At 40.7% G+C, this 25143-nt stretch overlaps 4 protein-coding genes across 4 annotated transcripts; 3 read left to right on the top strand and 1 right to left on the bottom strand.

The window, feature by feature from the left end:
- Positions 1-882: 882 nt before the first annotated feature.
- LOC115693924 (putative invertase inhibitor) lies at positions 883-1419 on the top strand. The gene has a single exon (XM_030620995.1). The coding sequence runs from the start codon at positions 883-885 to the stop codon at positions 1417-1419; it is 537 nt and encodes a 178-aa protein (XP_030476855.1).
- A 3874-nt stretch (positions 1420-5293) lies between these two features.
- LOC115693935 (cell wall / vacuolar inhibitor of fructosidase 2-like) lies at positions 5294-6105 on the top strand. The gene has a single exon (XM_030621007.2). The coding sequence runs from the start codon at positions 5375-5377 to the stop codon at positions 5921-5923; it is 549 nt and encodes a 182-aa protein (XP_030476867.1). The 5' UTR covers positions 5294-5374; the 3' UTR covers positions 5924-6105.
- An 8891-nt stretch (positions 6106-14996) lies between these two features.
- On the top strand, positions 14997-19363 carry LOC115693933 (E3 ubiquitin-protein ligase WAV3-like). Its single transcript, XM_030621005.2, has 3 exons — positions 14997-15440; positions 15980-16072; positions 17918-19363. The coding sequence occupies exons 1-3, from the start codon at positions 15318-15320 to the stop codon at positions 19307-19309; spliced, it is 1608 nt and encodes a 535-aa protein (XP_030476865.1). The 5' UTR covers positions 14997-15317; the 3' UTR covers positions 19310-19363.
- Positions 19364-19717: 354 nt separating this feature from the next.
- LOC115693934 (snRNA-activating protein complex subunit) lies at positions 19718-24013 on the bottom strand. Its single transcript, XM_030621006.2, has 11 exons — positions 23807-24013; positions 23610-23665; positions 23402-23468; positions 23251-23306; positions 22509-22695; positions 21867-21955; positions 21696-21786; positions 21119-21214; positions 20515-20640; positions 20170-20430; positions 19718-20021 (listed from the first exon to the last, which is right to left on the bottom strand). The coding sequence occupies exons 1-11, from the start codon at positions 23963-23965 to the stop codon at positions 19737-19739; spliced, it is 1473 nt and encodes a 490-aa protein (XP_030476866.2). The 5' UTR covers positions 23966-24013; the 3' UTR covers positions 19718-19736.
- Between the last annotated feature and the right edge of the window lie 1130 nt (positions 24014-25143).

Consider the following 25143-nt stretch of genomic DNA (forward strand, 5'->3'; position numbering starts at 1 on the left):
AAACTAAACATCTGGCTCACTAGATCAGATTTGAGGACTGATTTCCTGCCTCTGAATAGCCGCTACGAAAATTCAACGGTGATGCCTCATCCTGTCTAGCATCATTGAAAGGAGACGGAGAAAATATTCAGATATCTAATCACCACATCAACCCACCGGACGTGCATGCTCCACCCAAAAGATGGCATGGGGTCTTTTGCTTTCGGATTCGAGCATTTATCCAATTTTCTTTTTGATAGGAGAGTACGTAACATTAACTTAAAGAGAGTTTTGCGGATACACATCGAATGCAACGGACCAAAATAAATCCCAAAAAGCTTGAGAGGAATAAAGGGTTTAATCGCTAGGTAGGCTTCTTTTCCTTTCGACCCTGGCAACCCAATCCGCAACTTTATCATAAAGGGTCTAATCAACTTGAGGTCCTTCAATTGATGAATGGCTTTATCGTGTTAATGTGCTTAGATATAACAACTGACTTGGTCTTAATATAGGTGGATTTGGGGACAAAAGACTAACTGATATGCACCTAAATCTTCCTTCCTGGACTGATTACCTTACCCAAGTGATGGTGAGGAATATACGAAAGGTATAGCAACCGACATATTCCTAGCTCATTTATGGTACTAAAATCAGGATCATATTCATTCGCATCGAATCTCTGGGATTATATATAACGGGGCATTTATTCAAATCCTTGACATCCATAATAATGCAGAATCCTCCTTGGAAAGCAAAAATTTTCCAAATAAAGCTGCAATTAGTTAATGCGATACTGATAATCCTGGAAATTTTACATCTCTCGTTCTTATTTAAGCAGAGATTAATTGTGCTCCTGTAAGCACAATTCAACCGTTCCCCATAGAAGAAGAGCATAAAAGAACAATGGCAACATCTTATGCTCTTCTTCTCTTCTGCAATCTCGCATTCTTTGCCGTCCTTCTTGCGTCGATCGTTGCTCAATCCTCTTATGTCACCGCCGATTCCGGGCTTGTCGACAGGGTCTGCACGCAAACATCCAATTACAAATTTTGCATCAGCGCTCTTAACTCTGATCCGCGCACACCGGGTGCAGATCAGTTCACACTAGCCTATGTAGCCTTCGGCTTGGCATATCGTAAGGCTTCGAGCACCCAAGGCCAGATAACTTCTCTGCTAAGTAACTCGACCGGTCCGGTGCACCAGCACCTCAAGCAATGCCAGGGATATTACGCTACGGCCATCGTGAAAATTCGAGAGGCTTTAGCTAACTTGGACTCCGAGACGTACGACGGATTGGACGGCCTGGCGACTAAGGCGGGCGACCGAGCGGTCGACTGCGAATCGGCCTTTGAGGGGACAAAATCTCCATTGACTGATAGCAACAAGGATCTTAAGGGGCTTTCAGAGATTTGTGCTGCTGTTGCACATTTATTTTCGTAAGGATCGATGCCCATAATAAATGTTGAAGCAAATTTATCAACCTGTCTAGGCTTAATTCGAATCACGTTTGAGGAATATTTTGAATTTCTCTAGCAGGCAAATTTGTAAACTTTTCTTTCTCTTTGCTGGATTGAAGTGTACTACCGCACAAAATAGAAATATCGTGTTTTTGGTCGAAATCAAAACAAAATATATAGACATATTGATGCCACATATCAATGAAAAATGCGATTGATACTTCGGTAACGGAATCCTAATCCCACGATATGTATGAAGTGTCATGATTTTGTTTCCGTTTCATTTCCTGCCTTTGATAGACATGAAAAATGGGCTTTATATTTTCTTGAATAAGACATCCCTTTACAAAATCATACCCCATGTAGAACAAATACCACATGCGAGATCTCTAAATTGTAGGACCCCAACTCCTATTATTTTTTCCCCTTTCTCTCTTTAGTCCCCCGTGAGCCTAATTTCCATTTACCATGAGTGACTATGATTAAGAAAAGTTTATCGACATTTTTTTAATAATGACTAATAATTAAATAGGCTTAATTCCCTAAAAAAAATTCTCAAACTTTAGATTTAATCCCAATTTTGTTCCGAACCATTTTTGTTAAAAATAAAATCACCAACTTTCGCTCTAGTTTCGAATATGATAAAGACGCATGTTCTAATAGTGAACCTGTAACTAGCCCTAGTTTTAATAATCTTGAAGAAATTGGTGGCGATTGCAAATTTAAAACTAAATTAAAGTAAGTTCAGGATAGAATTTAGTTGAACTTAAAATTTGGGTGTTTTTTTTTTTTTTGGAGAATCGGCCCAAATACGATATGAAATCACAGCACAGTAAATGCGCAAACCAAATAGAGCTAGCGCAGGATGCCGACACCAAATGCTCGAATCCGAGAGCAAACGGGACAGCCATTCAATGATGTTGACAGGACAAGGCATCATAATCACCTATTGAATTTTCGTAGCAGCTATTCAGAGGCAAGAAACCAGTTCTGAATCTGAGCAAGTGAGCAAGATTTCGGTTTCTTTTCATTGAATGCATTTGAGATCAAAACTTTCTTCAGATATCGGATTTATTGTATGTGGAATTTGGTCGATCCGTCGCTTTTGGAGTGTGATGCGGATCAAGAGATCGAAGGGAAACTCGAGATAAAACGAGAAAGAAAGTAGAGGGTGTACTATAGGGGTGAACATTGGTTCGGTTCAGCCCCAGAATCGGATTGAACCTGCCTGGACTTGATCGGTTCAAGGTTGGTTACGGGGAGAACCGGTTTGATTCTCGATTTCGCAAACTTGGATTTTGTCTAGGGATGGTTATGTCCGCAGTTTTAAGGCTGAAACCGGTTTTGAAACCTCTTTTACCAAAAAAAGAAAAACACCTTTGCACCCATAAAAAATCAAACCATGGTCTCTATGAACAAAAAACATATTAACTCGGAAAAAAAAATGGGTGAAATTGTGCAATTTTTTGATATTAACACAAGGATTTGGCCCAAAACCTAAAATCGGTCAGCTCCCTAGTAAAATCGAGAATCAAAACTGACAATTTCATAACTAACCTGTCCAATTCTCGATTCTAAGTAAGGAACTGATCTATTCTGAAATCAATACCTGTAGTGTATCAAAATCGACGGCGCACCAAATATAAATCTATTATTACCTTCCCCACCATACTTACCACAAAGTGGGTGGATTGTAGGGCATGCTACATACTTGTGCACCAAGTAGATAATGGAGACTAGCCATGGCACGGTCGCATTGATGGCCTCTCATTGAATTTCTAAACATGACATGCTTCACTAGCCTCGAGCATTCCGGTCATTGACTAGTACTTCAAAAGGACCAAGTTAAAATATTCCTTTCTTTTTGCACTTTCTTAATGGGCCTTATCGGGCATTAATAATCAACTTAAACAAGGACGAGGTACATGACAGCATTCAGATCTCTCTATCCTAAGAATTATTTGTCAAGGGCGATTTCTTCAAAGCACATGTACACTATGCACCTCCTCGGCCAAGCAAAAAAGCAAGAAATTTTCAAAGGAAATCTTAGAATGAAGATTACGTGCAAACTGTTTAGAGTTGGGATCACCTACACACGCTAAAAGTATGAGCTCAACTGATTCATAAGGCTCTAGAAGTGTTTTTACGGGTCTCTAGATAGCCCGATTTCTCTTGGCTCGTGCCCTTGAATTATAGAATAACAAGAATGTTTGAATGAATAAGGGTATCATAGAGAAAACATTAAATTAAATCATCCCAAAAGGTGTCTCGCACATTCTTAATGACCACGTTGTCATCCGTGAAACTCAAAATTTCTTCATAAGAAAAATAAACGCAGCTAAAGACTATATTATTGTTATCAGAAAAAATGAAATTTTTGAATGTCATCTGTCAAACAACCGACATCAACGCTTGTAAAATGTGGAAATGACTTGCATAAATTCGAGGAAACACAAAGCACATTGAAGCTAGCCACTCGTGATGCGGTCACCTTTCAAAGCCGGGGGGAAAAAACTAGTACCTCTTGAGAAATTTTCAAGCTCAATCGCAAGCAAGGGGTGATGCAAGGAGGATCTCGTACATCCCTTGCATTAAACCATGCCAAAGGGTGTACATTCTTAATGACCGCGTGATCATCCGTGAAACTCAAAATTTCTTCATAAAAAAAAGAAACACAGCTAAAGATCATATTATCGTTATCGGAAAAAATGAAATTTTTGAATGTCATGTGGCAAATTTTAGACATTCAACCGACATCAACGCTTGTAAAATGTGGAAATGACTTGCATAAATTCTAGGAAACACAAAGCACATTGAAGCTAGCCACTCGTGATGCGGTCACCTTTCGAAGCCGGGCGGAAAAAACTAGTACCTCTTGAGAAATTTTCAAGCTCAATCGCAAGCAAGGGTTGATGCAAGGAGGATCTCCTATATCCCTTGCATTGTTGAGATGGAGGAGCAAGTCAATCTCTTTTCGATGAAATGATGGAGGAAAATCACTTTGGTATTCATATGTTAAACACGATTCTTGATCGGTTAGATTTTTCATGTGCTTGCCACCGGCACGTGATGAAACGAACATTTTATGATAGTATTGCCTTCGTCCCCGCCCTGCGAACAGCGCTCCTTCTCCAGCCACTTCACCCGATGCACCCTTGGTTCAGGTCGCAATGGGCAAGAGTACCACCATTACTTAAGATCATCGTCCTCGGCCTCGGTTGACCTTAAGGTCACTCGACATCTTAGAGATGTAATCGTTCTTATTTAATTCAAATGTGCAATTGGATTCCTCAAGAAATAAGATTGCGATGCCCACTACTTTCATGTTTAGAGAAACATCAGAGCACGGATTTGAATTCCAAATGGAATAGAATTTCTCAAAAAACGCGGGTTAGTTTATCTTGTTATAGAAGGCATTGGAATTCCATTCCATATTTTTATAACCCCAAACTTTCACAAACTCAATTCCACCGCCGATCGCCACAGCCACTGATCGCCAGCCTCCGACGACGTTAATCCGTCACCGGTCACCAAACTTTGCCATCGATCACCGTCACCGACGAGAGTTCTCTTGTTGAAGATCAAATGTTTTCGAAATCCAAACAATTGAAAAGGAACCTCGTTTCTAGAAATATGATCACTTAGAGTGGGAATCAATTTGAGGATTCCTTGGAATGGAAAAGGGATCTGGTTCCTCAGAACGGGATCACTTCGAATGGGTGAATCAATTCGAGAATAACTTTGTCATGGGAGCCAAACGAGACCTAAGTGGCATTAAATTTTTGAGTGCAGTGAATAACGTGGCATTCCCTAAGCTTGGAGGCTTCCATTCATATAAAGACCCACAAAAGGTTTGCTTTTCAGCCATCTCTCTCACCCTCCCTCCCCATCAGATAGAACCACACATTCTCACTCCCTCTCACAGTCGCACCCAAGAAATGGCGTCGTTACCATCTCCACGCCCCGCGCTCCTCTGCTTCTTCGTCGCCGTCATCGCCCTCTCCGTCGGCCCTTCCTCCGCCGCCGCGACGGAGATCGTGAAGCGGGTGTGCGAGAAGACCAGCGACTACCGCTACTGCGTCGCCGCCCTCTACTCCGACCCCCGCACCCCCAACGCCGACGCCTACTTCCTCGCCTACATCTCCTTCGGCCTCGCCTACCTCAACGCCACCCACACCCGCGACCACATCTCCCGCCTCCTCCGCAGCCCCGACCTAGCCCCCCGCAGCCCCCGCCTCACCACCAGCCTCCAGTCCTGCCGCCGCGGCTACGCCGCCGCCGTCACGGAGCTCGCGTCCGCCTACAACGACCTCAACTCGGAGACCTTCGCCGGCCTCGCCGGGTACGCCGGGGGCGGCGCCCGCGCGGCCGGGGACTGCGACAGGGCCTTCGCGGGCAGCGCGTACGCGCCGCTGGTGGCGGGGAGGAACCGCGACCTGAAGCGGCTCTGCGAGATATGCACCGTCGTGTCGGAGCTCTTCACCTGACGGGGGGGCCGGCTTCTCCGGCGGGATCCATCCGTGTTAAGCGTAGCTAATCTCTGTGTTGTTGGTGCTTTGCTATCTTCGTCACGGGATCAGCTGGTGCGGTGGCGTCACGTGACGTGGGAATGTCTCAAAAATTTTTTTGTCTGTGTCGTTGAAAAGATGATGAAGCTCTCTTCTGTCTCTATCTATGTTTCTCTCTCTGCATGTGAATTTGTGGGGCCCGCTGGGTGTCGGCGATGAGAAAAATGTGACGGTTTTTTTGGTTCGGTCCTCTTTGTCACGTGGAGTTCGTATCCGTTCGACGCCTTTCGCGAGAAATGGTGGGTCGGTTTAGTACGTTATTACGTTACGAATGGACACTACAATAGTCCGTTACCGAGTGAGGTTCTTGATGCGCAAATGTAAGTAGAGAAAAAGGTTTTTCATTCGATTTAGTCTCGTGATTCGACGGCTATCGATCTTGAGCGAGGCGTTTCGACCTGAAAAAGAAAAAAAATCTTGAGCGAGAGGTTAAATTCGGGTAAATTATTAGAAAAAGGTATTAAACTTATTGTACAAGTGTCAATTCAGTTCTCAACCTTTTAATTTGGCCGATTTAGTCTTAAACCTTTGGACGATTTGTAAATGTAATCTTTCTAGTCAATTTTGGCTGGAAATCGCTGACACGGCCGGGAGACAATTGGCGCTAACGTAGACAATATAAGCATTTTTTTAATTTTCTTTTTCAAAAAAAATGGAAAAATGGAAGAAGAAAAGGAAAAAAATTCAGAAAATTGTAAAAATTGTTCACATCAAAGCCGGTCGTGCCACGTAGGATGGTCGATGTCCACGTTACTAATTTCCAACCAAAATTGGCCTAATGGACTCAAATGGAAAAATGTGAAAATATTTATGACTCAATTGGTAAAATTAAAAAGTTAAAGTGCAATAGATTTAGGACTTTTTGGACAGTTTTCCCTTAGCAAATTATCAAAAGGTTTAGGACTAAATTAACCAAATTGAAATGTTTAGATTGAATTAATTAACATTCGTACACTAAGTTTAAAACTTTTTTTATTAATTATCCGATTAAACTCACCTACATAACTAATTTTCAATTCGTGCAAGCCAATTAAAGTTGAACGAGACGAGAAACAAACATGTCTCCTTCACAAGTTAGGGAGCAATGTATTGTTCCTAGCATATCAGTTTGAACCAAATCATTTTTCTTTTAACATTTTCCTTATTACAATTATTGTCAAAAAGAAATAATTTAGAAGGGTGACTAGGGGAATCACCAGTAGACGTCTCTAGGGTTCTAACTATCTCTAAAGTAAATTAAAATAAGTGTGACAATCTTCATTTATCATTTTTCTTTAGGAGATTTCAAATGTTTTATCCGCAGTGCTTAAGTAAGATTTATTTATAGAGCTCATGTGTCCATTGGGGCAACCCATCATAATGTACTTCTCTTTTAACACGTAATGCAGCCGACACGCCCTTTTATCCCCAATGAGATTATCTTAACTAATTCTATTGCATCAAATCAGTCACATCGTAAAAAGCAGTCCAATTCATGCTAGTTTCTTCAAAAATTAAGGATCCCAAAAAAGAAAATTAAACTGTCGGTCTTGCCGTAATCAATTAAGTCGGTCATGTCATTTACACATGCATAACGAGATGTTGTAATAGCTCAAACATATGATATAGCCGAGGTCAAACTAAGTATCTGATACGATATGAAATGAGAGAAGCCTGGAGTTGGAACTACTATGGGATAGCTCCCAAGAGACGAGCTTGAAACACAAACACGAAAGATAATGCTGCATGGTCATCTTCTGCATGCCTATCTCCTGGGAGAGGCCCACCGGCTAGTGAATATGGAAGATTTTCTCATTTTTCCCATAGATTGGGCCCTGGGGACAAGCGTGATGAGGGTTCATTAAGTCATTGTCAGGTGGAGTTGGACCAAGGGTTGGGTGGAGATGGAGCATGCTGGAGTTGTAGGAATTTATTGCAAGCTGAGCTTCTTTATTTCGAAAACTATGGAAGCTCAGCTGCTTTCTAATTGAGAAAATAACACAAATAGTTCTGAATTTTAACTCAATATATAACGTAATTTCTAAACTTTTAACTTATTTAATGTTGTCCATGGACTTTTGGTACGTATTTTATCAAAAGTTTGGGGACCATTGAACAAATTAAAAGTTCAGGGACGACTTGCACATTGGGTTAAAATTCAAAGTCCACATTGAACAAATTAAAATTTTTGGACTACATTGCACATTTGACCAAAGTTCAACTACTATTTGTGTCATTATTCCTTTCTAATTTGAATAAGATGTTTAAATCGATCATCTTGACGAATGTTACCGAAATACTTATTAAACAGACTTATTATTTCGAATAATAAAATATGAGATGAGGGCAATTTATGGCATAAAAATTATAAAGTTTCCCTCATCAATCCCTTAACAAGTGTCCTAGACACTCGTTAGCAAAACCTTATAGAATTAGCTATAGTAAATTGATTTTCAAAGTGACGCGACAGATTTCTATTAATGCTTAATTGAATTCTGGAACTTAACTAACAGGTTGAATCACTTCCGCACATCGTTCTTAGTAATTTTGACATTGTCACACTTTCAATTGTGGTTTTCTTTTTGAACTTTTTCCTGTGGATTTAGCCGGGCAAAAGGTTCGGTAGATCATTTTCCCCGATGCAGTTCTCCCCCTGATTACTCGTTTTGTGCATGTCATGGCTGCTGTGCATGCTTGGCTCCTCTTGTCGATGGTAAATGTGATCTGCGAAAGAGAACTCTAGTTTCCATTGGAGAGAGAAAGAGAGAGAGAACCAAACACAAGTTAACGGTGGCTGAGAAGTGATTGATAATGGTGGCAGGGGAGACGCCAACCGGGGACGGCAACAACGTTGGTGCCGACGGTGGTAGCTATGGTGGCTCTTACGAATGGCCACGGCAGCTGGTCTACTTGAGAGACAAAGTGAAAGAGGTGGACGAGTTTGCATTTGGTAGAAAAGTTGTGTTTAGTTTATCAATATAGCTCAAGTTAAACGTTATTTCTACGTGGGAACTATTCAATGAAATGCCCATATAAAGTTGAGTAAGTTAAATAAGTTTGGGCCTACCCAACTTTTTATCATTCCTTGGTACATATCACAACTAAACTTAAACTCCCCAATTTGGTAAAAAAGACACTTGAGTTCTCCAATCAAAATTTCACTTACAAGAGCATCAAAGAACAGGTAATGATGCATCCCCCACTCTGCAGGTTCTTATAGTAAAAGTGGGAGGTTTTGGGCACAACCCAGATGAGCCCTGTTATAGCTAGACTTGGGACCAGAATTGCAGAGTTCAATGAAGCAATCCTCTGTCCTGACTATTGGGCCATTGCTCAGCTGGGCTTGTTGGTTTCGAGAATTTGGATTCTCACACCTTTCGCTGTCCCTTTATATTATTATATATTGTGTATTTTCCAAATAATTTTGGAGTATTGAGTGTCATCTCAGGAATCTAGCCTGTACTTACACACTTGTTATACATGTATGTCTGTATATCTTTTGTTGTACAATGTGCATCTCTCACTATATTGAGGGATTTGAAGCGTCGTTGACTGCATGATCAGATTCGACATTAGTATTATGAGAATGGTAAATTTAAGACTCTTGTTGGAGTCCTCAAATGTTCATTATTCTTTTCCGATTGGTTTGCTCAATGAGTATAAGTTAAAACACTGTTTTAGGTTTAGGCTAAATGGCCAACTTATATGGCATACCTGATCCTACCATCAATCTATATCCAACAAAATGATCAGAATTATTTGTTGAATTGAAGTGTGGCTTAGACTACGCTTGGCCTGGCATTTCCAAAGGTCTTTGAGTCGAAGTTTGGTGTTTGATAGCACGATCTTAAATAACTTTGGTAACAAAGTTGAGCTGTGAAAATGGTCAAAGCTCATTGCTACTTCACTCTAGGGCTTTTAGCCATTTCCGGAATGCTACTTCAAGGGTTCAAATGCTCTCATTAAACTATCTAAATTCTAGTTTTACCGTCACCTCTCTCTCTCTCTCTCTCTCTCTCTCTCTCTCTCTCTCTCTCTCTCTCTCTCTCTCTCTCTCTCTCTCTCTCTCTCTCTCTCTCCCCTATGCGTTGCCTCCGCCACGTTGCTGCTCGACCCGGCCATTCGCTAGGGGTGAGCATGGTCCAGGTGGAGGGTTCCCACCATGAAATCAGGAACAGCCCACTAAGGAATAGGTTCAAAAAATTAGAATCGGGAATCGCCCGTTGGTTCCATGAATCCACCCGTGAACTGGCCCGCCTGTCTGGTCTGATTCCCAAGTGAGTCCATGGAATCGGTCCTACCAAGCTTCATGCAAATGGAGGTGATTGGGAGCGAGAGAAGGAAGCAATGAACGGCCGGAGGCGCGGCAGTGAGTCGATGGGAGATGAGAGTCGAGGCCGTGAGTTGATGGGTGTTGAGCTTGAGAGTCGAGACCATGAGTGAGAGATAGAAACACGACTCAGACAAGGTGAGAGTGAGACGAAACGAGCACTCAGTTAATAGGCGTTGAGCTTCAGATTAGGGACTTTAAGGTTTTTATTTTTTAAAAAAAATTTCTTTTTTTTGGTTGAAAATTTTTCTTAAAAAATTATATATACTACCGGTCCGGTGTGAGTGGGCGAGTGGGCGGTTCCACACCTAAAATTGGAAATCGGACCGGTACTCATTATTTCTAGTAAATTGGAATCGGGAACCAGACCGGTCCTCATGGGAACCGCCGGTTCCGAGCCAGTTCGGTCCGATTTTGGGCGAACCCGATTACTTTGCACGTCCCTACCATCTACAACAAGTCCAATGCTCGACTCCACACACGACCACCGCCAAACTGGATTACAAAGGCCCAACTGGATTACATATGATAAACCTTCCTTTTGGGCCCATCCTTGATATTGCCAGCAAAGGGGTTGTAAGTCAATGGTTCATTATGGCAGTGAAAATAAATCTAAAGAAGATAAACCACGTAGAAACCAAACTTTTTGTACTTTCACAATTTATTGGTATGATCATAACTCCTCCGATCGCACCCGTTTATTGTTTACATTGATGAAATACTAGCTAGGAGGAGGAGAAAAAAAGAATATCATCGAGAAAAGAAGCCAACATGGGTTTGTGTACACTTAATGGGAGACACAAGAAATCATTTACATTGATGAAATACTAGCTAGGAGGAGGAGAAAAAAAGAATATCATCGAGAAAAGAAGCCAACATGGGTTTGTGTACACTTAATGGGAGACACAAGAAATCATATGGAGGAAATTCTGTGCACATCGTGCTCTCTGGACAACATAATGTGAGAGATGGGGTCCAATTTCGTCGGTGTAGTTGACAACAACAACATTCCGGAGATTACGAATGTGTGTATGCAAATCTTTCATACGCTTGTCCATCATTTCATGGTGTCAACAACTAGCTACATCAGCCCCTCTTCATGATTAGGGATATTATCTTGGAAAAGATCTGCGAATCATATTATAAGGCGGAGCATCAATCTTCGCTACTGATTAGAAATATCTTTCAAAGATTTCGCCAATTATGAGCGAGGTGCTTTAACCATTTAGTTACGTATACTTAGCCAAAATCCTCGTATACGATGAATAATCCAGTTCCTATTGAAATGAAATCTGTAAGATAAATCGATGCAACTAACGATGAATGATAGAAAGGATTCAGATCCCAAAATCTCTTTATATTACATATAATGAGAGAAATATTGATAATTCATTTTCTAGGTCTCTAATTTTCTAAAACCCTAGTCAATGCTCTTAAGAAGTGGCGTTTTGCGAAATGGGAAAACAACTACAGGGCAAAAGAACGTGCTTGGATTATGTCATTTTTAATGAGCTAATGATCGAGAAAGATTGTTCGTCCGCTTTAAGTGGGATTTGACTTGGTCAAGAAGAGAAAAGGGCCATCTTATGTAAGCAAACCAAACAAAATTTCCCCTTGTAGATTGGCAAATGGCAAGACAATGCAAAGATACAAATCAATCTTTCACCTTTTGCTTCTTTTCATGCGCGACCAAGGATCTTTGAAATCTCTCACATGTGTCAGTCAAAAGAAGAAGAGCAGGATTCCCCAAATTCCACATACTGTTGAACAGTGCCCTTTAGACTTTAGCTCCATTGGTCCTACTCTATTTTCTAGGCAACTTTTTCCCAATTACTTGTCCTGTTCTAATCATTTGGTGAGACCATTCTAATATATATAAGCAATAAGCTTTCTGTAATAGATTTTGCTAACAGAATCTTCCAGAAAAAAAAGAAGTCTAATTTAATCTAGCAAAAGGGTCCTGCATGATTCGGCAGATTTGAAATTCATATGGTGCCTTAATTTGAATGATCTCCCCCAGATTTATTGTAGAGGGGATAGATGATGGCTCAACTACTCAAAACTGATGATTAGTGTTGTTTAATCAGGTAGATTAGAAGGAAATCCTATTTTAACTGAAAAGGAAAAGGTTAACAGTTTGATGGGATTTTCATCATCATTGTTATTTGTCTTTGAGTGAATGACTCTATCTCTCCAAGAATAATTAAGTGCATGTTTGGCATCTTAATTGGTAGATACGGGCTAGTTAGCTGCATCAAACACTAAGCTAACTCAGTCATGTGGAGTCGGATCAGCTATCAACACTTGGCTTCAGCATACATTGAGTTCATATCAATTCCATTCTGACCACAAAATGTTAACATAATAGACTATGCAACTGCTATCCATATGTTCGATGTGAAGTTAATTGGGACGATAACACGCACAGCGGTACAAGTTCAATGGAAGCAACGCAACTTGCAAGTTCGTACATCGGATGATTTGATCCATATAATATGTTGTACTGAGACAAACAATTTGAGGTTCATATTCATCAGGCTGATCCACATCTCTATCTTTCACATTCACCATCAAGAACGTAATAATGTTTGTAGGCCTTTTCAGAGTCTTGTTCTGGCCCATATAGGTAAAGATCAGCTCAAGCATTTTGCTGAGTCTGCTGATGTAAATATACAGAACAAATTGGTCAGTATCTTTCTCATAGACTAAGCCATTACAATTCTGTGTAGCACGGTTGGTTCGCATATGACATGTGCAGGTAATAAAATGAGTCCAAAGATGTACTTCTATTGCTTTGGTGGCCAGGGGCCAATGCCGCTCCACTGTTAAGCGCAATGCAACGGCCCGAAGAAAAGTGAATTTGGCGCAAAGCCACTCGTTGCTTTATGTGCAGCATCATTCTAAAAGGCCAAAAGCCATAAAAGAACCAGAATGTCTCTTCTTCTTCTTGATCAGAGCAGACTTGAAATTCAAATGCAACGGTCTTTGTCTCCATTGTTTTTTGACCCTTTAGCTTTTCCCCTTTCCGTCTCATATTTTCCCATTTTTATGATGGAATTTGATTAACTAAAAAGCACCTGTGTGGATTATTAGGATGGTAACAAAGTTATGATAGTTTGAATACTTGGTTCTTCTTACTGTATATCACAGATTTTAGTTCAAACTAAACAACAAATTAAAACAGATATGAACTACAAATTACATTTTCATATGAAATTAAATTTAAACAAACATTTAAGACTAAATTAATTCACTACTGCTAAATATCTCCAGCTGAAGACATCTGGAGACAACCAAACTCGGGTTTCATATTAGACAGGCTATTCTTTTCCCTTTTTTTTTTCGTGAGACTTCTTTTACATATAGTAAAACTTATATCGCGGTTATTGTCGTTGTTTGTTGTTCGAGATAATAAGAACTTGATGGAAAAATTTTAACGAAAATTGGAAAGATGAGCAGAGATTAAGAAGCAAGTTGGAATCATTAAGGATGTTGGGTATGCTAAGTTTAATTTTCAATAAATATCAAGCAAAAATCCCCACTTACCAACTATAAATGCACATGCATATTAGCTGTTATTGGCGAAGCAATGCTGCCAATTCAAGAATATATGGCAACCTCCCACTCAGAACTTTTAAAGCCCAGAAAAAGATGGGTAAGTGTGGACAGACCTCACACTTCATGCACCACACCAACACTCTCAAATCTCATTTTCTCTCTGAATGTATGATGATGTCACTTGGGACCCTTTTTTTTGGGGCCCCCCCTTGTCCTGCAACAATGTATTGGTTGCATTTACTGGGTAATGCTGATTTCTATATACAAATTTCAATTAACGTCGAGGCCTTCAAATTCATAATTCCGCACATCATTCTTTCTTTCTTCTTTTCCTTTTAACTAAATCCACATAAGAGCCACGGAATATCATCTACCCCATCCCGAACGCAAGTTCTATGTAGACATAACAACATACAAATGAATTGCATGTAATATCACGTGCGCGCGGTCTTGACTCCTCTGAAGTCGCGTCTCTAATGTCCAACAGTATTAGCATGGTGAATATAGCACCCTTAGCAACATTACCAGAAGAGGGTGACATGTACAAAATGGTAAGTCTATATCTTTGGGGAACAACAATATTTCTTTGACTTACATGTTCTGCCTATATGTAAAATCTAATGCTCAGCAGTATGATATCCTGCCTTTTCTCTTTGACTTACATGTAGCCCCAAGAAGTATCTGTCATCAACTCATTCAATCTGTTCAATCTGTTTTCACTCTAATCTTTCTATTTTGCAGCTGCCAAATACTTAAAAGGAGAGCATGGATTTTTACTGAGGCATTGAAGTGGAAACGAAACTCATTGTTCAAGGGGATTTTTAAAGGCTAAATTTCAAACGCGCAATAAAGAGTAACTTGGAAAATTTTGAGATGACACCGGGAAGGAACTTGAATGCTTCTAGGGAATTGTTTTACTGCACATGTAAGGAAATGGATTACAACACTCCATTACAAACAGGAAAGTGACAGCATGAGAAATAGTTTTGAAATAGGAGACAGATTTTGTTTTTTTCCACAGTAAAACAAGAAAGCAAGTTTGTTTTGAAAGAAAAAGAAAAAGAAAAAGAAGTGTTTAGTTTATTCCTTTTTCATAAATAAAGTAACAATGATGCGCAATATAATAATGAGGGAGGAAGGGCGTGTAGATGGAAGACAACAATAGAAAAAAGCAACAGAAGCTGACCATTTTTTGCAGGCACTTGGCAGAGATTTGTCTCCTTCCCCTGCCATTTTTCTCACTTCCATACATACAACACAAACACAAACACAAACCCAAGTCCCCCATTTTTGTTTCATACCTCAGTATCATCATCATAATCATCTCCTTCTTCTTCTTCTTCTCTGCTTTTGTTTCTGAAACGACATTTATTGCCACTTGCGTAGTAATTTGGAGCAGAGGAAGATAGAAGAGAACAGAAGAGTCTAAATTTGAAGAAAGAGGAAATGGGGGTTGGAGAAGGAGCAACCTCAATGCTGAAAAAAGCCGCAAGGAAGGTGGTGGTTGCAGCTTGTGCCTCCTTCTCACGTAAACAAGCTCTTGTTGATCCTCCTGTTCTTGGCAACAATGTATGTCTCCGTCTCTGTCTGTCTCTCTGTGTCTGTATAGTCTGTGTTGAATATTTCCATTTCTTTTCCCTTCTGTCATCAACAAAAAGATCAATTTTTTTGGCACATCTACTTAAGTTGCAAAATAATGCTTGCTTATGCAAATTTTGTTTTTAGCAGAGACTAGAGAGTTCCCCACACAACAATTCTTAGGAAGAGGAATTCTCTTTGTTTGAAATTCTCTAGCTGCTTGGTTCTCAAAGCTCATGTTAGATTCACCAAATAAAACCCATTTGTTTCTTGAAAAATATTCCTCCCCACATTTGCTGCATTTTGCTCTCTCTCTCTCTCTCTCTCTCTCTCTCTCTCTCTCTCTCTCTCTCTCTCTCTCTCTCTCTCTCTCTCTCTCTACTGTCTGTGTTTGATTTCTCTGGGTCTTAATTGTTCTTGTAATTCTTCATCCCATTTAAGCAAATTTTATCCCCCTCTTTTGTTTTCTATTACTCGTGACTGCACTTGATCTTGATAGCCGTTTTTGTTGATGTTGAATAACGAAACAGATCTCGAATTCATCAGTGATGTCTCTCAGAAAACGAGAGAATTTCTCAGAAAACGTGGAGGAAACAGAATCGGCCAACAACGTCACTTCCAAGGTAACAGCTCTCTTCCACATTGCCCTCATTCCAAGTATCAAAGATCCGTTCTTGAATTCCTCCCACAATTTCATGAAGAATAGGAAAAAGATAACCAAAATGAAAGCATGCTTGAGGGAAAAAAGAAAAAGCTTTTGATTTTTAATGAGTGTTGAGTATATGTGAAGCTTCTGCTCATTCTGTGTAGTCTATCTATTGCTACAAAAAGTCATTTAAAAGTGGCCTGAGTCCATAGTCTCCCGTGGGCACTGTACCATCGCAATCTTTCATCGATGGATTAAAATGCGTCAGATCTCAACCGTTCAACAAATTCACCCTCAAAAGCGATCACACGCTAAATTTTCGCTTTTGGAATCCAATGGCTCTTGATTTTGACCACCCTCTCGCATTTTTCATATTCTCTGCTTTTCCTTTATTGTTTCCCTTTCAAATTGGTACAATTTCCAACATTTTTATTTCAATTCCAAGAGCTCACACAAATAAAAAAATAGCTAAGTATGAGTACTCCTTGCAACCTCTACTGTTTCTTTCTCCCATATTCTTACATCTTGGAGTTTGATTTGAAGGCAAGTGCCTGCAGGCTGCACTCTTCACTCTTGTAAATACCGGCTGAAGTTTGATAATCTTTAAGTATATTTTGTTAATCAGTCTTATTCAGAAAAGCATAGAAATCTTAAAATTTAGAGAGGGTTTGATCGATAAAACCGTTGCCTATTAAAGCAACAAAAAAAAGTTAAGGGGAAGTGCTAACTGTAATCTAGCAGAAGCTCAAATGTGATCTTTATACTCATATATTCCATCTAGACCTTAGAAAAATCTCAGAAAATGAAAAAAAAAAAACTGCTGTCTTGTGATCTTCCCTCTCACCAACCAGATAGAGAGAGTTGGTCAGTTTCAGCTAAAAGAGAGGCTGAAATCGAAATCGTGCATGACTCGGGACCCACTGGCAATGTCCCACACATGGATCACCAGTAATGGCTTCATCAGATTTTGAACACTGATTCGTTTTTGAATGTTGTCCCTCACTTTTTCGTAACCACTCTCACCCACATTTGACATGTCATGTGATAATTCTAGAAATGACAAAACCCTGCCATGTTTTGGGTGGGACATGCTGTCAAGTATGTTCTTGAACAAGATCGATATGCACGAAAAAAGCCTCGAAACATGCCTTTCTCTTACCAAATGGTATGAAACTTAGTGGGGTTTGCATTGCACTAGAACACCCACGATTGAATGCCCCCCACAACCCAAGAATATAATCGATTGATTTGGACCCCAATAGCATAATCACATTGCTCTGAGCAATTATATGGTGATTGCTTTGTTTCTGGGGAGAGAACACGGTCATTATGCATTGCGATATTTTCAGCGACAAAGTACTTTGATTTATCGAAACATCAGAATCCGAAGACGAGCGACGTCTTTAGATTCCGGGAAAGTGAATGCATTGCTTCCTAGTTCTCAGGAATTCTAGCTTGCATTTGCAGCATCTGAACGGATTTCTTGCTTCAACTGCTACGCCACAAATGAGTTGCAACAGCAGATCTATGTCAAGTTTACTATTAAAGTAGTTAAGCAGTAGGAGAAAAGGAATCAAACCAGTATGAAGAAGTAGAAATTAATACGTTTGCCGTGAATAAGTCAGATAATTGTTATCCTGTAGGGGTAAATTTGACATCATGAGTTAAGAGTGACAACTTTATATCCAAGAGCCGATGGAAGTTTTGCATTATTTATGATGTCAGTTCTTTTCAGCTTTCTGTTCATATGAATCGATTATTTTTCACGTTGAAGATCTTAGATTGTGTAGAAGAGGCTGACTCCACCCTTTTCCTGTGGCAGAACTTGTGTGCAATATGCCTGGACCCTCTGAGTTACAGCACAAGTAGCAGCCCAGGGCAGGCCATATTCACCGCCCAGTGCTCTCACGCGTTCCACTTCAGCTGCATCTCCTCGAATGTCCGGCACGGGAGCGTCACTTGCCCCATTTGCCGTGCCCACTGGACTCAGCTTCCCCGCAATCTCAACCTGCCCTTTTCCATTTCTTGCAGCCAAACCGACCCCATCCTCCGAATCCTAGATGACTCCATCGCCAACTTCCGCGTCCATCGACGCTCTTTCTTGCGCTCTGCTCGCTATGACGATGATGACCCGGTAGAGCCTGACCATACATCCAGTTATCCCCACGTAGAGTTTTCTCTCATGCTGGTCCCACCCTCACACCCAAGCTTCCGTCCCTGCACACACCCGTTTCAACAAGTTAGTGAGCAAAGATCACACCATCCTCGTGGAATCACGTCCTCACATCACCTGAGCAGCTCATCCCTGTTTCTGCATCAATTACCAATACCTAAACATTTCACATCCCCAGATCAGACACCTTACATGTGTACCTCACATACGCGAAGAGCATACCTCTCAGTGAAGCTCACGCACCAACCAGCAATGGATTTGGTCCTTGTGGCAAGTCCCAACGGCCCGCACCTTAGGCTCCTTAAGCAGTCCATGGCGTTGGTGGTGTTCTCTCTCAGACCGATCGATCGCTTAGCCATTGTCACCTATTCATCTGCAGCTGCCAGAGTTTTTCCTCTGAGGCGAATGACCTCTTACGGAAAGCGAACGGCTTTACAAGTCATTGATCGCCTTTTCTACATGGGACAGGCTGATCCGATCGAAGGGCTCAAGAAAGGAATGAAGATACTCGAAGATCGAGTCCACAAGAACCCGCAATCATCTATATTGCATCTGTCCGACTGTCCAATGAGGTCCTACCATTCTGTTAACATTGAAATGTCAATACCCATACACCGGTTTCATGTGGGGTTAGGGTTTGGCACGTCAAACGGGTTCGCCATGCACGAATTCGAGGAGTTCTTGGGAAGGTTGTTGGGTGGTGTTATCAGAGAGATTCAACTGAGGATCAGAGAGGATGGCAGGATCGTAAGGCTCGGAGAGATGAGAAGCGGCGAAGAGAAAAGGATCTTGTTGGAGTTGTGCGAGGAAGAACACGTGTATGTGGAATATAGCTATGTCGAGGGCGCGGGTGATGAGTGCCTTAGGACAGGAGAGACTCTGGTGAGTCTTGAGGACAAGGGAGAGAGAAGAGATAGTACAGATAGTGCAGGGAGAGATATGAGCATTGGTGGGAGGAATAGCAGTGTTGAGAGTTGGGACTACCATGACCCTTTCATGGCTAGAAGATGGGCCAAACATTTGCACGGTTATAGAATGTGAATTAACTATCATTGGTAATATTGTTTTGGGTATAAAGAACAACAGTTCCAGTTAGTCTGCTCCAACAATATGAATTTGTGACATATGTACGACACTTTCAATTAGCAATCTCCGGTGCAAAGCCTCAAATAATTCAGCAGAAATGATCTCTGATGGCACTGCCAAATCTTGAACATTCGGTCATGTGACAAGTCTGAAGAAATTTTTGCCAATCACCAAGAACTCGAGAAGCCCTTTGAGAAAGAAAAGGTTGCATGTGTTCCCATAGAGAAGCAATTATTTGTCAAGCTTCTAATCATCTTTTCATATAAAGGCCAAGCAATAATATAGTTTGTGTTAGCAGGCTGAACATATAAACAGCTTCTTCATCCATGTAAAAGAATTGGAATTCAAGATCAACAACAGGGATTTGCGAATGTAAATGCTATTAATCATGGTGATAATCATACACAGAGAAGTCACTATACAACAGAGAGCTGTCTTTGGAGTAATGAAGCAAGAAATAGCAATTATCACAAAAATAGCAAGGGTTCTCCCTGGCCCATTTGTCATCCAGGGTTACCTTTGTAGCTCTATAGATCTTACACACGCAGCATTTTTGTGCACGTGTTTTCTGCTGGAACGTGACAATAGGATAAGCCGCTCGGTTATGTACATCTTCTGGATGAATCAACCTCATATCTCTAATCACAATTGTGTGCTTGCAATCTCCCTGAACCATGAAATTTCCAGAGAAGCATCAGTATCCGATGGTCAGAAGACAAACAACGATAGTTTGTTTACAAAAGAAAGATGTCAGGGCATCATCCAGAGAATTTTACAGTGGGCGAAGATGAATATGAGGAAAACAATTGCCACACCTGATGACAATATAGATATGCGGCACCTAGTTGAAATTTCAAATCACAAAACCGCGTCTTTTGCATCTCCACGGCTTTGAATTGAGGCAGTTGGGAGATCGCTGTGTCACCTACAACATCCTTCTGCTTCTGCCCCAACTCACCAGCTAGGATGCACTCCCATTTTTTGAGAGCTTCCTCCTTTGAACTCCTAAGCCACTCAAGGATGGGTTTGCTGTAATCTATAGCAGCGGGGTCCCTCAAATCATTGCAAAAGAAATCCTGCATAACACAGACAATCTTCACAATTTAGCCATAAACTATATATCTCATTATGACAAATAGAGAGGTGAAAGAGCTTCTTACTTCTATGAGGAAATATCCTGAAGAATCGTGCTTTCCAGCTTTCTGCATTATATGGTCCATCATGCAATATATCTTGTCCCTCAATTCCGTCAACAATTGTCGTCCAAGAACCAAGAACTCTTGTGTCTACAGAAAATTTCAAAATAACTTCAGAAGCCAAACAAGAGAAGGAAATTAGTTGAGGTACAATCTCTTTTCAGCTGAAGCCCAGTAAAATGTCAATCACAGCACCTACCCTCTTAAAATCTTTTTTCAAAGATGATAGCATGAAAGCATCTACCTATTCTAAAATTTTTCAGACGTGAATGAGATGAAAGTAAATATCACCTCACCAAAAAAAGGTCCTCTAAAAAGTTGCTACCAAGCTAAACTATCAAAAGCAACCCAGGTTGAAGGCCCTCAACAAACAGGGGACCATTATCTACCTTAGTATGTTTTTACTTATCTTGCACTGGATTAACTACACCAAGTACTAACTTTATTTTGGCACTTTGGATAATCAAAAGCCAGACAAAAGAACCAACCCAAATTCCACAATGCCAAATAGAATGTCAGGGAACATGTTCCCTTCCACTACAACAAAAAAAATAAACAGATATAATACCTTGATCCATCTCCTTACGTTATGGTAAACCTCCACGCAAAGAACAATTTCAGGATACAACACAGGCATGTTTTCCTGAAGGTCTGATGATTTCACCTGTACAGATCAGAAGAGAAAAGAACCTAAGAACTATGATTACCCAGAAATATCAAACGGTCAGAGCTATAAAATTTTGTTAGTGTCGAGCTTTGAATAGCCTTAAACATCATGTTCTGAGATTCATTTGAGTTCGTGCATCATTCTGAAACAGCAACCCAAGCATAAGCTTTTTATTATAACTTATCCAAAGGAAAAATTCTAGGCAGCTTCAGTAAGATTCTTCACAGTTCACATTTTTTAGATTCATAAGGAGACTTAGAATGGTGAAGCAGCTCCAATATAGACTGTTAGCTCCAAAAGATACTAAAGGGAAGGAGGGAACTAGAGTATGAGGGATGCGTTTGTAGTCAGTACCACAAGCGAAGGTGAGGTAACAAGTGGCACATAAGTATAAGATCGATAAATAGAAGCCCAAGACGCATGTAGCCTTTAGCAAGTGAACTAAAAATGCAAACAGAATGTTAAGTTGTGAGCAAACCTTCACTTCAGAGTTTGTCAACCTCAAGGTTTGCAACCTCTCAACTCTCTCCATAGGTGGAACAGCACCTTCATCAATCTTACAGATGGCACTGGACATATGAGGTTCTATAGTAAGTACAAATCACAATATACATATAACCAGAAGAATTTTCCAGGTTAGGTCACAAACTTGAATGAATGCAGCCTTGCTGCTTCCTTGTCTTCATCCTGCTTTAGTTTGATCTTCACAATTTCATCCACTTTTCCCATGTAACTATGCTGAAAAACAACAATGGAAAATTTTAAGAATCTTATGGCACTGTCAAGAATAGAAGAAGAAATATCTAGAAGGACAGTATATTTCAAATATTGAAAAAGCACCTGAGAACAAGTGGATGCTTCAATAAGTTTTATTCAAACAATCGATCAAATTCAAGCAAATGGAGCATCATACATGAGCGAGTCCTTTTCAAAAAATTTCTTACCTCACAGTCCAACACACGAACCATCTCGGATTATAACCCCAGATACCAAATCTAGGAGATATAAATGCGAAAAAAGATGATGTGAGAGCACTCACAATTTCCAAACATCTTTGAGCCAAACCCACTAAATAGTATTAACAAGAAAATGGCAGCTGCATATTTTCCTCATTAATCTAACAATGAAAAGCTACTTTCGACCAACAAAAACCAATTCTTCAGTGAAAGAGTTTCAAAAACAAAGTGCAAGTAACTAATAGACAGAGCAACAGAAGGTAAGGAAACACACACGCACCCTCACACAAAATTACTGGAAGTTTAGCAAGTTAACAGCCAAATAATTGACGTACTTCAAGAGCTTGACTGTTTTCCTCATTTCTCGTTCTTTTCTTGGAGTTCTTTGTGCTCGAATTTCTAGCTGTTTTTTGAGAATGAAATCCATTAAAGCATTCTAATGCATTTGAGGCTTCTCCTTGGCTGGCTGAGTTCTCTAAATTTGGATGGTCTCGGCTTGTTGCTCCTTGGTCATCTTCATGCCTGAATGTAACAAACCGAAGATTAAAACAGTTCCGGATAGGCACTTCAAAAAGAATTAAATAGCCCAACAAAAGGCAATCCAACGAAAAAGAGTACCCTCTTCATGGAAAGGATATAGCAGAGTATTGTCCCTAGAGTCTAGGTCAAAAGATAAAGGCATTAACCAGGTTGATATTGCTACGACCCTCGGAAAAGGCACGGAAAAAAATGCAGGTCCGTATGTGCTACAGGACTAGCAGGGTGGCTTTTCACCGCAGTCACAAGTGCAAGCATTGAATTTGAATATGATGGAATAATCGTCTCCAAGCACCTACTTTTACTGAATATCATATCCATATAGGAACTTACACAACTAACACAACTAAAATCTTCGGCGTCCGCTTTACTCTATCGGTGCCGAATCAAAAGGCATGTGGAGGTATAAGTCTGGCCAAAAAAATTAATCTTGACTACATAAACTTGTGATGCATAATATTACTGATGAGCACAATTACAGATCATCTCGCAACAGCTAGCTTAAAATGCACATATGTGGACACAACACATATAATTTACCTAGAATTGGATTGGCCTTCTGGATGCTGTTCAGAACAATCAAGAAGTTCCTGATCCTGCAAACAACAACCCCGTGTGAGCAAGTAATGAATAAAAACAATTGACTTGAGAGAGGAAAAGAAACCAAGAAACTGAAACTGGAGGGGCATACTTGAAACGCCTCCTTCATAGCCATGTCTACCAACTCTTCCTCACTGAACACTTTGAGCTCATCCACACTGCACAAGCACCAAGCCGAACCACACCCCACAATGAGAACAAGCCTTTCGACCAAAAAGAACGAAACTTTCGCGAAAACCCTCCAAAAACAAGCTTCCCCAGATGCATAAATCTACCAAAGACAGACGCCATTCACTTACGATAAGTCCTCATCGCACTCTTGCTGCAAACCGCAAGAAACCTCCGCCTTCAGCTTCTGCAAAGAACCCAGAATTCACCATCACAACGCAGGCTCGGGAAAAAGAAAACAAACAACTGGGTCGCCACCGAAAACGCGATGGGTCGCTTCGATGGGTAGAGAGCGAAGAAGGGTGGTCGTGGAAGGTTATTACGGGACCTCGAGCTCGCGGAGGAGAGAAGCTTCGAACTCGGGGGCGCGAGTGAGAGGGCCGATGAAGTTGGGGACGAAGAGGGGCCCGCCTCGAGCAATGGAGGCGCTGCTGCAGCATTCTTCTTGAGCAGCGCCGGTGGTCACGCTCGATTCTTCTTCCACCATCTCTGCAGCACCGCCGCCCACGGAGGAGGAGGCGAAGGAGGAGGAGGAGGGGATTCCGGGGAATGCCCTTTTCTGGGGAAATTTTACAAAATCCCCCCTCAACTTTGGAAAAATCATAGATCAGTCCCCTAGACATTTGCAAGCGTTTCGCTATGGCCCGTGAACTTTGAAAAGTTCCAGTTTACCCCCCTCAATTTTTTGATTTTCACTGTGGCCGTTGATTTTTCCGTCTGTAATGAAATTGAGAAAATAGAGAGTATTACATGTTTAATGAAGTTAATAAATTTTAACGAAGGATATTTCGATCAAGAGACATGAAATGTTCTATTTTCAGGCAACTTAATGACTATGTATAAGGAAAAAACTAAGGTTATAAGATAATTTAAAGTTTGATATAGTAATTTATAACATCTTAAAATTTGCGAGCTATAATGCAACGACGCCGAAAATACCAAAGTCCAAGAGACAATCTAGAACTCTTTGAAGTTTGAAGGCTTGTCGGGCGACGAGACCAAATTTTAGGGATCGGGAGCAATTTCCTTTTCTTTTTATTACATCATTTCGCCTTCTATCCCGAACTATTTTATTCACCGAGAAGAAAAAAAGAATAGAATTAATATATTCACAAAAAGAAAAAAACTCCTTTTTCTTTGATTTTGCCCACCCTCAAAGTTTGATCTGCTCTCCAATTTCAGCCCCACCAAAAGTTTGTCGACCCGCCCAATTCATGCAATGTTGGGAAATGGTAAAAAAAAATAATAGGGAGAGTGGAAATTTGAGGGTACAAATGAGCAAAAGTCTCTAAAATTCTTGCAAGAAATGGGAGAGGAGTGGAACAAAGCATTAGGTGGGCTTGGCGCTGGAACAAAGGTAGAACTTGTGAAATTTCTGTAGCCCAATTGTACGTATCGTCGAACTAGGTTCAAGATCAAACCCTAAGAGAGATAAGCCCAACTACATCGTAAACGTCCCATCTTTGGCTAAGATGCTAGGGCAAGACCCGACTTCATCTTTGATTGAAAGTTTTACTTTGTATTTTTATTGCAAGGTGTGGCTCATTTACAATGTTGATGGACCCCATTGCTCGTGTGACGTATTCTTCAAGGGTGACTTTGCCTATGCCCACACGATTCCTCCTCCGGATTCATTGGCACAAGTCGAATGAAAGTGTTACATCA

This window comes from Syzygium oleosum, unplaced genomic scaffold (genome assembly GCF_021117445.2).
Source record: "Syzygium oleosum isolate NSW1041296 unplaced genomic scaffold, Sole_v2.1 Sole_v2.29, whole genome shotgun sequence".
NCBI lineage: Eukaryota > Viridiplantae > Streptophyta > Magnoliopsida > Myrtales > Myrtaceae > Syzygium > Syzygium oleosum.